At 38.4% G+C, this 15251-nt stretch overlaps 1 protein-coding gene across 8 annotated transcripts in view; it reads left to right on the forward strand.

The window, feature by feature from the left end:
• LOC113050734 (tensin-1-like) overlaps positions 1-15251 on the forward strand; it is a 108521-nt gene that overhangs the window by 17843 nt on the left and 75427 nt on the right. For 5 of the 8 annotated variants that reach the window (XM_026213995.1, XM_026213998.1, XM_026213999.1 and 2 more), the window contains exon 2: positions 9152-9266. In XM_026213995.1, coding sequence (XP_026069780.1) covers positions 9152-9266 — 115 coding nt within the window. Of the gene's footprint in view, positions 1-9151; positions 9267-15251 lie in introns of those variants that run through there. The other 3 variants (XM_026214000.1, XM_026214001.1, XM_026214002.1) reach the window with 2 other exon arrangements.

A 15251-nucleotide genomic window follows, 5' to 3' on the forward strand; every position in this document is an offset into this window, starting at 1 on the left:
TAAATCAAATAAACAGAGTGCATTCTCTGCCATCTCTATCTCTGTCACCTCTCTTCACAGGCACATAAATAAAACAAGCCAAATCTCAGTGTGTACTTGCCTCAAATACAAGATAAATATATGCATAAAAAGCTTGAAAGGTCTACTTTTAAATGAGCAAATTCAAGTCAAAACAAATAATCTCTTTTAATGTAATCCGTATGAAAGTAAGGATAGTGTTACGGATCACTCAGGAGACCGAGGAGTAACAGATGAAGGTGTTTTATTTAAAGACACAAGCAGAGGAGCAGGTAGTGAGGAGTGGATGGGCGTTGGGATCCGTGCTGGGAAGGGTAGGTGAACCACACACACGCACTGTAGGGGAATCGGTATCTTCGGAGGCAATCCTTAGAGAGAAGGTAGAAGAGGAGTTAGTCCTAATAGTTAGCATACAGGAATGATCTTGTCGCGAACGTGACCGGACGATGACTGGGTGAATGTGTGTAGCATATATGTTGCAGCGCTGATGAGTGGATGATGAGGAGCAGGTGGTGATGACTAGTACTCAGGTGAGGGTGTGCGCTGTGATTGTGTGGAGGTGGAACCTGGCGTGTTTGTAACAGATAGGTCCGGTTTCTCCTGTATCACCTCATTATAGCTAATGTGTTCCCGCCTCAAAGTGCGCTGTTCATATGGAAATGAACTGAGGTGAGCCAGGTAATAACATTAGTGCCCCCAAGAAAATGTCAAGCTTCACCATAGAATTATTTACTTTGTCTGCACCTTTGTATAATGACATGCTACACGGGTGATTAACCCCTTAACTGTCACTCATATTTTTGAACAAAGACTTTGTAGTGCACGATCCAAACTTAAATTTGTATTATTCATGAATGAAAACATTTTATAACATGATATTGATGTACCATTTACATGGTAATGCAATGTCTGATTTTAAAATTAGTTTTAAAGGATGAATTTTGAGATTTTAAGTTTTCAGTTGATATATAATTTCTTATGATTTCTAAAATGTGATAGAGAAAAAGGCAACAAAGAAGTCTTGTTTTTTTAACAAAGGTCAAAATTCCTGTTATAATGTAGATTTTTGAGGGGGCACTCTTGTCATAAATTAACCTATTACTTTTCCTACATATTTTTTAACAAAAAACATTGATAAAATATATATTTGGGAGGGAGTCTTAGACCTTTCCAACGATATATAGTTTGTCAAGATTAGATTAGATTTAATTGTAATATAGTGAAGTAAATGTAGGCGTCCCACAGAGCGGATGGGTGACAGTTAACAGGTTAATAAATATTCTGTCTTTTACTTGTGCTTCTGAATTTATCAGGATTTAGTGCAAATTTTAGTCTAGCTCCATGTACAATCTGACACCAGTTTTAGGTGATCACTGAATTTAGAATTTCTATTTAAAAAACTATCACAAAGGTCAATTATGTATCAGTTTAGATTTTCAATTATTCCGGAATCACTATACTTTCAATTATCCATTCACTGGGGACCTTATGTCCCTTTTAAGTCTCACGCTAGCTTCACGTGGATCTTACGATCACAAACTCGCCAGTCTGATGTTAGTCAGAGGATGTAGGTAGACTAATACATGTTTCACCTGCCGCCTTCTGCTTGCATATGACAAAAAGTGAGGAGGTTCTGGTTATAGGGTGTAATAATAAAGAAATAATAAAAATAAAAACTTTCTCATCTACTTGACTGAAACATTCAGCAGCCAGTTAATCAATTGTTCGTAGTCTTGAAACTTTCAATATGCATGAGGGATGGCTGAATGAAACCATGTACTGGACTAGAATCTAAATTCCTCTTTTATTAATTGTCTATGCCTGGAGGTTTAATTTTTTCTTTTTTTTCTTTTTTTTTTTTGAGGTTTTGCCATTGTGAACTTAAAAACCTTTTTTTTTTTTTTTCTCAAGGCCATCTCTCCAATAAACTAGAAAAAAGAAAAGACTTAATAAAATAAAAACATTATAAAAGAAATTAAAAATAAAAACATTATTTGGTGTATTTGGTGTAACAGAATATGCTGACATGCTCTAATGTTCAAAAAAACAAAATGGTCCTCTATGCCCCGCCTCTCTCAAATGTGTGATTTTCTACACAGTCCCTCCTTCGAACAATCTGACACAATGAATTGTGATTGGCTGAACGCCACAAGCAGTTGTCGGAAAAGTAACACACCTTTCCATAATCACAAGCTTCATCTTTCAAAATTAATGTTAAGACAATTAATGAGGACAATGTCCTTAGTTTTACCATCAGTTCAAGCCCGAAAGGGGGCAACAGAGTTGCATGATGAAGCTTGTATTTTTGCCGTACACAAGCCACAGTTGAAACAGCTGACTCCACTGTGATGTCACTGTCTCTCTCTCTCTCTCTCACACACACACAAATGTGCATGTACACACACATACATACATAGTTAATAGCAAATACTTAAACTTATTACAAAAAATACTTACAGTAGCTGATTCAGAAGCGCCAGATTGTAATTTGCAAAGTCAAGTCAAGTCAAGTCACCTTTATTTATATAGCGCTTTTAACAGCACAGATTGTGACAAAGTAACTGAACAGCATTAAACCGGAAAATAATGTGTCAATAATGCAAAAAGTCAGTTCATCGCTGAATTCAGTGATGTCATCTACTTAAGCTCAGTTCAGTTTAAATAGTATCTGTGCGATCAAGTCGACAGAATCACTGGAAATTAAATGAGCAAGCCAGAGCTGACAGCGGCAAGGAACCAAAACTCCATCAGTGAGAGAATGGAGAAAAAACTTGGGAGAAACTAAGCTCAGTTGGGGGGCTAGTTCTCCTCCGGCCATATGAAACCAGCAGTCCAATTGCAGGCTGCAGCTAAGTCAGACGTGCAGAAGTGTTTCCAGTGGTCTTGTCCCGGTGGCCGTCTAGGAGACAGGTTCTTGAATGTGAATCTGTGTTTGGGGCTCATCTAGTTGAGAGCTCATGACTGCAGTGACCATCTGTTCTGGATACAGACTAAATCTTGTGGGTATGGTGAGCTCGGAATAAATGAGAAACAGACTAATATTAGCATAGATGTCATTCTTCCAATGATGTAGTAAGTACATGTTATGGGAAGTGTTCCCCGATTTTCCTGATTAATGCAGCCTAAAAAAATCCTTTAACTGATCTGAATATTAGAAATATGTTAGTGTGGGACTTTAATCTAGATTTAAACTGACATATTGTGTCTGCCTCCAGAACAATGTTAGGTATGTTATTCCAGAGTTTGGGCGCTAAATAGGAAAAGGATCTGCCACCCGCAAGTTGATTTTGATGTTCTAGGTCAGTGGTTTTCAACCTGTGGGCCGCTCCATGGACAGTGCAATTATTAAAGAATACAACACAGATGAAAATATACATAAATATAGCTATGGAAGAATGAAATAAAACTAAACAATAAAAATATAAGAATAAAATATAAAAAATATGTATACTGTAGAATTAAATATAGAATGCAAAATAATATGCATGGAAGTACACTGTAGTCTTAAATATTAAGATATCCAGGGATTTACAAGAGGCAAATGTGCAAACAGGTTGACACTCTCAGTATGTCAATGTGAGGTAGAGAATGATGAATATCTTGCTGATAAAGTGATTAAGTGGAGACATGAAGATGTTAAGAGGCTGGTTTTGAGTTTAGGAGCCTGATGGCCTAGGGGAAGAAACTCCTCCTGAGTCTCTCGGTTTTTGCCATCAGACTACGTAGGCGTTAACCAGATAGCAGCAAAGTGAAAAGATGGTTACTGGGGTGGATAGAGTCCTTGATGATTTTAAAAGCTCTGCTTTTACAACGTTTGAGGTAGATGTCCTGCAGACAGGGGATAACGGACCCTGTTATGCGCTCAGCTAAGCACACAACTCTCTGTAGGGCTTTGCAGTCTTGACTGGAGCTGTTCCCATACCACACTGGGATAGAGTTAATACACTATTGTCAATACAATATTAAGTTGAGTTCAGAGATGTATAAAGTACTAGAGACCCATACTTGAGTAAAAGTACAAGTATTGCAAGTAGTCTATTTTAAAATTTACTACTCAAGTACTGAAAGTAAAAGTAGAAGTATTGTATTATGTAGCTATTAAAGAAAGTAGTCAAAAGTTTGAACATATTGTTTTTACTATTTCAAATGATTAACCTAAAGGACAATCACAATTCCTTTGACTGTAACTTCTTGTAAACAAAAAACGGTTACTAGGGTTAGCCCAATTTGCAAAATGATGTCATTAATAACTTACCCTCATGTTGTTTCAAACCCATAAGACATCAGAGGGTCATTTAGAATTTTTTGAAGCATCGAAAATACATTTTGGTCCAAAAATAGCAAAAACTACGACTTTATTCAGCATTGTCTTCTCTTCCGTGTCTGTTGTAAGACAGTTAAAAACAAAGCAGTTTGTGATATCTGGTTCGCCAACGAATCATTCGATGTAACCGGATCTTTTTGAAACAGTTCACCAAATCGAACTGAATCGTTTTAAACAGTTCGCGTCTCCAATACGCATTAATCCACAGATGAATTAAGCTGTTAACTTGTTTAATGTGTCTGACACTCCCTCTGAGTTAAAACAAACCAATATCCCGGAGTAATTCATTGACTCAAACAGTACACTGACTGAACTGCTGTGAAGAGAGAACTGAAGATGAACACCGAGCCGAGCCAGATAATGACTCGTTCACGAGTCAAGAACCGTTTCTGTCAGACGCGTCTGATTCGTGAACCGATGAGCTGATGATACTGCGCATGTGTGATTTAGCGTGAAGCAAACCGACACACAGAGCGTCTGAACCGAACTGATTCTTTTGGTGATTGATTCTGAACTGATTCTGTGTTAATGTTATGAGCCCAGGTGCAGTAAACGCCAATGACGCCATTGCATCGAGCGCAAAAGAATCGTGAACTGTTTTCTTCAACTGGTTTATTGAATCGAACTGTCAGAAAGAACTAACGTTACTGGTCATCCGAGAACCGATGCAACCGGTTCTTGACTCGTGAACGAGTCATTATCTGGCTCGGCTCGGTGTTCATTTCTCTCTTCACAGCAGTTCAGTCAGCAAGCGCAGTCTTCTTAATCGCTTGTTTCGCTCAATGATGTGCCAGCTTCATCAAATCTGCCATCTAAAGTTCTGGCAGTGGTTTGTAATAGAATGATTCGTAACAATATTATAATTGTAACGAGTAACGATGCAGCACATAAAAAAAATATCGGAGTAAAAGTATTAAACTCAGCGAAAATATGTACCGAAGTAAAAGTGGAAGTAGGAGAAAAAAATAATACTCCAGTAAAGTACAGATACCGCCTTTTGGTACTTAAGTACAGTAGTGAAGTAGTTCTACTTCATTACTATACATCTCTGGTTAAGTTTTGAGAATGCAGCGGACATGGAGGACTATAGTGCAACAAGAGGTGCTAAAGCATTCAGGGCTTTATAAGTAATAAGCAAGATTTTAAAATCTATATGATGTTTCATAGGGAGCCAGTGCAGTGTTGACAGAACCGGGCTAATATAGTCATACGTCATGGTTCTAGTAAGAACTTTAGCTGCTGCATTTTGGACCAGTTGGAGTTTGTTTATTAACTGTGCATAACAAGCACCCAATAAATCATTAAGTCTTTTAATTATTAACATCTAACCTTGAGGTCGTGAATGCATGAATTAACGTTTCTACATTTGACATTGAAAGCATAGGTCATAGTTTAGATATATTTTTTAAATGAAAAAATGCAGTTTTACAAATGCTAGAAATGTGGCTTTCAAAGGAAAGATTGCTATCAAGTAGCACACCTAGGTTGACAGAGCAGCCATCAAGATGGTGGACGAGGAGATACTCCCTGTCTATGTAAAGCGCTTTGAGTTCCTAGAAAAGTGTAAATGTAGTGAATTATTATTATTATCAAGTCTTAGACAGCGTTCTAGGTTATTATATGCAGAGTTTTTAGGTCCTATAATTAACACCTCTGTTTTTTTTCCAAAACTTAGTGGTAAGACATTACTTATCATACAGGTTTTTATATCGACTATGCATTCCATAAATTTTTCTAATTGATATGTTTCTCCGGGCTGCAGAGAAATAAAGAGAAGTATCATCAACATAACCGTGAAAGCTAACACCGTGCTTCCTGATGATATCTCCCAAGGGTAACATGTAAAGCGAGAAAATTAATGGCCCTCGTACTGAGCCTTGAGGCACTCCATACTGCACTTGTGATTGATATGATACCTCTTCTTTCACTGCAATGAATTGATAGCGGGCAGATAAATTTGAACCATGCTAATTGACTTTTATCAATGCCAACAAAGTGTTCTAGTCTATTCGAGAGAATTTGTGGTCTATAATGTCGAACACAGCCCTAAGATCCAGTAGCACTAATAAGCCCCTTTCACACTGCACGTCGGACCCATTATATTGCCGGAACATTGCCGGGTCGCCTTCTGTGTGAAAGCAACCATGTCCCGGGATTGATTCTGGCATTGAACCCAGGTCGGGGACCTAGTAACATTGCCGGGTTCAACCCGGGACGAGCACTGTGTGAACAAAAGCCAGATCTAATGCCGTGTCGAAGTGTTATCGCGCGACTCTTTAACTGGCTGTTTTGAAGAAAGATCAACATTCGTGATGAAAAAATATGTGCAAACTGTAATGAAGCAGAGATCAGTTAGTTCCTCACTCTCCTGCTGACGCAGAGATCGTTCACTTACTTCAGTGAAAGTATAACGTGGCTAACGTTTTCGACTCGTACATTACATGTCACGCCCTGATGTCACATGTCGTTAAATGATCTTTACGGGTTATGTGTGAAAGCACGCACATATCCCGGGTAATCACTGGCAGTGTGAAATGTAGCGACCAGGGAACAATTGTCGGAACACTTTACCCGTGAATTTGCCGGAATGGCAGTGTGAAATGGGGCTATAGAGAGATACAACCACAATCAGATGATAAGAGCAGGTCATTTGTAACTCTAAGGAGAGCAGTCTCAGCATTATGATACAGTCTAAATCCTGACTGGAAATCCTCAAAGATAACATTTTCTCTAAGGAGGAATATAATTTTGAGGATCCTACCTTTTCTAGTATCTTGGGCTGAAAAGGAAGATTTGAGATCAAAAGTCAGAATTACCTCCTCTCCTAGGTTCATAAAATGGCCGTCCATAAAATGCATTACTGTTCCGTTGTAAGTAATCTTAAAGATTCCTAAATACCAAATAAATAAAGGCCAAATAAAGTGCTTTTGCTTTCACCTAGAAACACACAGCATCTCCCTGACATGGCTGCTTCAACACTAACTGCAGTTACTGAAACCATGACTTCTTTCTTTGCATAAACATTTTGGCTGCATTATGCAAATATTCCCACATCGTGATGTAGCAATGTGGGGCATGTTTTAATGAACAGTTTTGGGGGGCAGTGGCAGAGTCTTAACTTTGATCAAGTATATCTCTTTGGTTTTGAGACTTTACACTTTGTGACTTTGATATTATCTATGCACAATCAGTTTGAAACACTCCAAAAAGAAAGTAAAACTTAAAATTGCATCATCTATATATCCTTTAAATCATCTGGAAGCCATGAGCCATGTCTATGTTATGTTTTGTCTATGACCTGTTTGACATCAAAACAACTGTATGCATAGCATAAACAGGATCCATTTTTGTAGATAGGCTTGTTCTACACAAATGTGCTTGGACCCCCAATGATGCATATAAATGTACATGCCTCTCCACAAGGTCACTATAACACACAAATATTTCCCATTCTGAATAAATGCTGTGAGTGGTGAGTTACGCAAAGTGTTATTTTAGGGAATGAGTGTCCATACTTCTCTCTGGTTTTCACAGCCAAGGTTACCCATGCAAGGCTATTTGTACAGTCTTGTCAATGTGTGACAAAAGCCATTTAGATTTAGGTAGATAGTACAGCTGAAAATGCTGAGGATCACACTTTTTATTACCTTGACCAGATGGATTTGCTGTACAGATACTTAATAGGTGATTGACTTCATTTTTTTGTTATGCTGGTTGAAAGTCTCTTCACATTCTGAATGCAGTCATTAAGTTGAGTGGTTTAAATGTATTGTATATGTAGTAATATATTTTTTGGAAGGATTAAAACCAAGAAATGTTTGTCCAATCAAAATGCGTGGCCTGAGCATTTTAATTGGCTTACCTACCTGCCTTTCAATGTATGTATTTGCATACCTCTGCACATCTTTTTCGTGGAGACAGAATACGTCATCAGTGCATTCACACATGCTGTGCAGACAGAGCAAAAATGGCAGGCAAACATCAACAACCTGATCATCATTCATGGTATTGTAGTACTTTTATTAAATGTATTATAAAGTTTTCTCCCCGGTGAATATGCATGAACTGTGTTCCAACTGACATTATCCATCCACAGTGTTTTTTGCTCTCTACTCCCTGAGCAGGGGAAATCTGTTGAAGTTTACTTCACTGCGAAACATTCATTCATGGATTTGTGCTGTCTTCTTTACACACAGACAAAACTTACTAGGGAAGTGTGAAGTGTGACATAATACACCTCTGTAAATAAATACTATTTAAATTTACATCTCACAAACTTTAATGCCATTTGTATGGAACATATAGGCTTGCTTCGAACTGGAATCATGGTGGATATCTGGTGAAGTCCACTTCGCAGGGCACTTACAGTCGAATAGAGCAAATGTCACACGTGATAAGAGATACACAAAATGTGCAGAGTGGTGTTGATGTGAGGACTGGAATTGGGAACTGCTGATGTAGCCTACAGTATTATAGCAATGTTGTCTCTGGTATTCTGGTCTGTCAGCATATATACGTTCAGGGGACTTGGCTTTGGACAGCAAATGCAGAGAGGGTGGGACGTTCGCTTTCAGTGCTATCAGGCTCAAGTCAGCATTTTCCAAGACCTCCTACTAAATATTCAATAAATGTGTAGTATGCTTGTGTGTGTGGTGTGTTGTGTGTTGACTTTCTTTATGTCGATCTAACAATAAAACAATACAGGATGTGAAATCACTTCAAACGATCTGTGAAATTTTTTAAAACACTGAAGCCCTTGTTCAGCTCATTGGATGCATTTTAACACTCTCTCCCTCTTTGCCCCTTTAGCCAGAAGACTTTGAGGCTGTTCATTCCCACACCTTCAAGGCTAAGACTTTTAAAAAGGCCAAGAGTTGTGCAGTATGCAAGCAGGTTTTGATGAAGGAGGGCCTGGTCTGCAAAGGTCAGTACTGCCATTAGAACAGATTCTGTTAGGTTGCTAATATTTTGGCAATATACAGTACTAGGATTCTCCACCTCTCCTTGGATATCTCATAAAAAATGGTTTGTGGTCATTATATCTGGTTATGCAAGCCTGAATTTGTATTTTTGATATAAAAATGTGAAAGAACAAAACACCCGTGTCAAATTTAATTATCAGTGCACAAACTATTAGCCATACAAACCTAAAGAAACATTAGGGTGCTATATTACCCTACCTAGGAACTACTGAAAAAAAAAACACTTTTGGATTGCAGACATACAAGAATGAAGTGGGGTATCAACTGGAGCTTGACCAAAACACCACAGAGCTTGACTAACTCACTAGCCATCTAATACACTTTTATTCCTCCTGTCATCACATTGTCCTTGCCTGTTTCCTCTTTTTTTTTCTACCAATTGACAACATTTCTGATACATTGATGTTCATTACATTGATGCAGAACAGAGCTTCAAACACATCAGAACAGCTGGGGCAGATTTACTAAACATTGCAGAAGTTTCAGGAGGTGAAGAAGCAGGCAGCGACATTCCAGGGCTCAACCCATCTCCATTCCCAGCTGTCCAGCTCCTCGAATCGCCAGACCTAGAAACAGAGCGTTGGTCGGGTCCTCTGAACAGAAAGTGGATTTGCTGACTGTTGTTCTGACAAAGAGGACCTCGGCCAAGCGATACCAAGCCAAGGCCATACCGAGGTGTATACCTGTCTTTGACCCCAAGGACATCCCACCCTGGGGAGGAGAAGTACACACCTCTGTATACGGTGCCCGATCCTCTTCAGTTTCCCCTTAGAGAGCTTCACTGATACCCCTGCCACCCCTGGTGCTTCAGGGCTCAATGAGCTCCGACAAGCGAGATTCCCAGCTGCCGCCCAGTGACGGTATGGCAAGGGAAAGCGCGTCCCCTCATGTGAGGGCACTAGAGCGGTCAGGTCATTCATTCTCTGCCAGTTATCCACTCCTCTAGCAACACCAGAGTCCAGTTTCTTGAGACTGAACGCGCTTGTTACGACCGCTAGGGGTCAGCCGTAACAGGAAAAGGAAGAGAGTCTCAGAACCAGAGAAATGTTGAATAAACAATTATTTATTTACAAGTTGGGCCTTAGCGTCAGGTGCAGACAAGGCCAAAATAACCTCTTTGTTAACCCTCTACACTTCCTAAATCAAAATTAAAGAAACCCAGTCTGGGGGCCAGCTCTCCTTTGGCCACACAAAACCAGTAGTTCAATTTCAGGCTGCAGCAAAGTCAGATTGTGCAGAGGACTCAACTGGTTCCTGTGGTCTTGTCCCAGTGATCATCTGAGACAAGGTCTTTACAGGGGATCTGTATCTGGGGCTCATCTAGTTATCCTGATCTCCACTGTCTCTCAGGGCTGTAAAGATCCTTTCTAGTTGCTGATCCACCATACAGACTGGATCTGGTGGCTACGGTGACGTTGGAATAAGAGAGAAATAGACTTATATGTTCCCGGTTCCAGATTACCTATTTAATGAAGACTAAAAATCCATTTGGATTTGTATATTGCGTATTAGTGTGTCATGTGTAAACCAGGTTAAAGAGATGGGTCTTTAATCTAGATTTAAACTGAAAGAGTGTGTCTGCCTCCCAAACAATGTTAGATAGATTATTCTAAAGTTTAGGCACTAAATAGGAAAAGGATCTGCCACCCGCAGTTGATTTGGATATTCTAGGTATCATCAAATTGCCAGAGATTTGAGTACACAGCGGACATGGACATGGATGATGTTTAATAGGTAGCCAGTGCAGTGTTGACAGAACCGGGCTAATATGGTCATACTTCCTGGTTCTAGTAAGAACTCTAACTGCTGCATTTTGACCAGCTGGAGTTTGTTTATTAAGCATGCAGAACAGCCACCCAACAAAACATTACAACAATCTAACCTTGAGGTCATAAACGCATGGAATAACATTTCTGCATGTGACGTTTAGAGCATAGGTCATAATTTAGATATATTTTTGAGATGGAAGAATGCAGTTTTACAAATTCTAGAAACTTGGCTTTCTAAGGAAAGATTGCTATCAAATAGCACATCTAGGTTCCTAACTGATGAGGAAGAATTGACAGAGCAGCCATCAAGTCAGTGTTCCAGGTTATTACATGCAGAGTTTTTATGTCTTCTTTTTCAGAATTTATCAGAAGTTAGATGTCGCGGACATCAAACTCCCGAGTTGAATGAGCAAACTTCAAACTATCGAGGATGCAAGTCCAAAATATACGTACTTTGTATTGAGAAATGCACGCAGACCTACGTTACCAGACTATTTGCCTAATCTCCACGGTACTTTAGACCATGGTGGAAACACAGAAAGCAACAGGTCTGGGGAGAAAATAGTTCCTGGGAAAAAAATTTCCTGGTACAATAGTTCTGGGTAATTCCGGTGCAAACACAGCATTAGATTGAATAGGGTCTAAAGCCGCGTTTCCACCGCAGGAACTTTACCCAGGAACTAGGGACTTTTGCCTGGTACTTGGTGTGTTTCCACCGCAGGAACCAGGAACTAAATAAAGTTCTGGGTAAAAAAAATGCCCTTCAGAAAGTCCCTGCTGGCAAGGTGGTACTTTTTCAAAGTTCAGGAACTTTCGGGGGCGGGACTTTGGCTCTAAACATCCTGATTGGTTGAGTTCACGCATCATTGGTTGAGTTCAACCACCATTTATTCAGATCAACATTTTCAAAATATTACTGTTATTGTGACATGAAATGTAATTTTAAAAGTATTTCAGGCGAGAATGTTGTTGTTTAAAACTCAAATCTTTTGTTTATTTATAAAGACAGCGCCTATTTAAAAATGTGTTTCACCGATCTCTGAGACGGTGAGCTCCACGCAATCAGCGGGAGGTCAGTGATCATCTATCCGCTGAGAAGCAGCCTCACCTTGGATAGACCTTCTGATATGTGCCGCTGGCTCTGATGTCTCTTTAGTGGTTAAACATAACATATAATTCAGCTGCGGGGTAAATCTAACATGTTTTCTTTGGTCTGTATTCAATTTACCTATATGTTAAAATGAAAATAAAAAAGGCAAGTCTATAATATTTCGTTTTTTATTGTAATGGCTGTATATAACGTTACACATATCCCTGAAGTAAGTACATTTCTGCAGCTGTTATTATGTTTAAATGGAAACGAAAGGAGGCAGTAGTTTTTTATATCCTATTTTGTGTTATTGTAAATATACTGAGGGGAAAATTGCTGTAGCCAAAGCCATCTGAGTTCACGCAGCATTGGTTGAGTTCAAACACCATTTATTTGGATAATTTTCAAATATTACTGTTATTGTGTCATGAAATGTAATTTTAAAAGTATTTCAGGCGAGAATGTAGTTGTTTAAAACTCAAATCTGTGGTTTATTTATAAAGACAGCGCCTATTTAAAAATGTGTTTCGTCTATCTCTGAGAGACTCGATCAGCGGGAGCTCAGTCCTCATGTATCCACAGAGAGCAGCCTCTCCTGGGATAGACCTTCTGATGTGTGCCGCTGGCTCTGATGTGTCTTTAGTGGTTAAACATAAAATGTAATTCAGCTGCGGGGTCAATCTAACAGGTTTTATTTGGTCTGTATTCAATTTATCCATATGTTAAAATGAAAATAAAAAAGGCAAATTTATATAATATTTCGTTTCATTGTAATGGCTGCAGATACACATATCCCTGAACTAAGTACATTTCTGCAGCTGTTATTATGCTTAAATGAAAACCAAAGGAGGCAGTGGTATTTGATATCCTATTTCGTTTTATTGTAAATACACAGTAAGGAAAATTGCAGTAGCCAAGACGAGCTGACTGAAGTTATCAAGAATGCTGCTGTTTATAGATTTACCGGACTTGCATCGTTGTGGACATCACACTCCCCAGTCAAATGCACAAAGTCTGAACTAACTACCAATGATGCACGTCCAAAATCAGCGTACTTTTTTTTTTTTTTTTTTTAATCAGCGGTACTTTGTATTGAGAAACGCACATGGACCTACGTCACCAGTCATTTGCCTAATCTTCCCGGTACTTTACACCGCGGTGGAAACGCAGAAAGCAACAGGTCTGGGGGGAAAAAAGTTCCTGGGAAAAAAAGTTCCTGGTAAAAATGTTCAGGGTAATTTCGGTGGAAATGCGGCATAACATACATGTTGTTGGTTTTAACAAGTTTCATTTAACAAGTTTATACAATTCATCCTCTCCTACAGTACAGAATCAGTGGAATTGTTCCTCAGGCGATCTATAGCACAATATCTGATACAATACTATAGCTGACGGCTGCATGGTTACAATTTTATCTCTAATAGTATCGATCTTAGAAGTAAAGTAGTTCCTAAAAAAAGTAATTACTGCTATGCTTTTGGGAAATGCCAAAACTTGTTGATGCGTTATTTTTCATTAATTTAGCCACTCTGTTGAATAAATACCTGTGGTTATGTTTGTTTTCTTCTAAAAGATAAGAAAAGTAATCAGATCTAGCAGTTTTTGATGTTTTTCTTTAGGATAGGTTACTTTCCGACCAAGCAATACGAAATACCCCTAGTTTTGTTTTCCTCCAGCTGTGCTCAATTTCCTGGCTGCTCTCTTTAGGGTGCAAGTGTTTTCATTATACCACAGTGTCAGACTGTTTTCCTTAATCTTCCTTAAGTGTAAAGGAGCAAATGTATTTAAAATGCTAGAAAAGAGACCGTAGTTTATGTTACATCATCAAGTTGTTCTGAGGTTTTGGATATGCTAAAGAATTGGGATACATCAGGAAGATTACTTACAAAGCAGTCTTTTGTGGTAGAAGTGATGGGTCTACCATACTTGTAACAATAAGTAGAATTTAAAGTTTTAGCTATATGAAGTTCACACAAAACTAAATAATGATCTGACCATTGCTTGGCTGCATAATTTCAACACCATCAACATCAATTCCATGTGACAGTATTAAATCTGAATTATGATTTTGACAATGAGTAGACCCTGGGACGTGCTGTCTAACCCCGATAGAGTTCAGTGTCTATAAATGCTGATTCCAATGCATCTTTTTCATTATCAACATGGATATTAAAATCACCAACAATTAAAACTTTGTCTGCAGCCAAGACTGATTCGGATTTAAAATCAGCACATTCTTTAATAAAGTCTGTATGGTGCCCTTGTGGCCTGTATACAGTAGCCAGTACAAACATAACAGGAGATTTTTCATTGACTTTCTTCTCTGGACAATATTATATGAAGCACCATTACTTCAAACGAATTATACTTGAAGCCCGCCCTCTGAGAAATACTGAAAACATTGTTATAAATTGAAGCAACACCTCCCCCTTTACCTTTTGGACGTGGCTCATGTTTTTAACAGTAATTTTGATGGGTAGACTAATTTTAAATGATGTAATCATCAGGTTTTAGAGAGGTTTCTGTCAAATGGAGCACATCTAGGTTATGATTAGTGATCTTATCATTTACAGAAAGTGCATCGTAGAAAGGGATCTGATATTCAATAAGCCAAGCTTTTTCATTTGTTTATCCGTATTGCATCTGTTTTTTATTTAACCTCAATTAAATTGTTATCCTTAAATTGGTTTGGATGTTTTTTTTTTTTTTTTTGTATTTTCTAGTTTGGGGAACAGACACAGTCTCTATAGTGTGATATAACTATAGTTCACTTTATTATTCACCTAGTTCACAGGCCACTTACCGTATTTTTCAGACTACATTACATTTACATTTACATTTAATCATTTAGCAGACGCTTTTATCCAAAGTGACTTACAAATGAGAATAATAGAAGCAGTCAGGTCAACAAGAGAACAACAACAGTATACAAGTGTCATGACAAGTCTCAGTTAGTCTAGTATAGAAAGCATAGCCAAGTATTATTTTTTTTTAATGAAAAAGACAAGAAAATGAAAAGTACTGGTGTTAGTAGGTTAAGTGCATGCAAAAAAGATGAGTCTTTAGAT

This window comes from Carassius auratus, chromosome 31, assembly GCF_003368295.1.
Source record: "Carassius auratus strain Wakin chromosome 31, ASM336829v1, whole genome shotgun sequence".
Taxonomy (NCBI): Eukaryota; Metazoa; Chordata; class Actinopteri; order Cypriniformes; family Cyprinidae; genus Carassius; species Carassius auratus.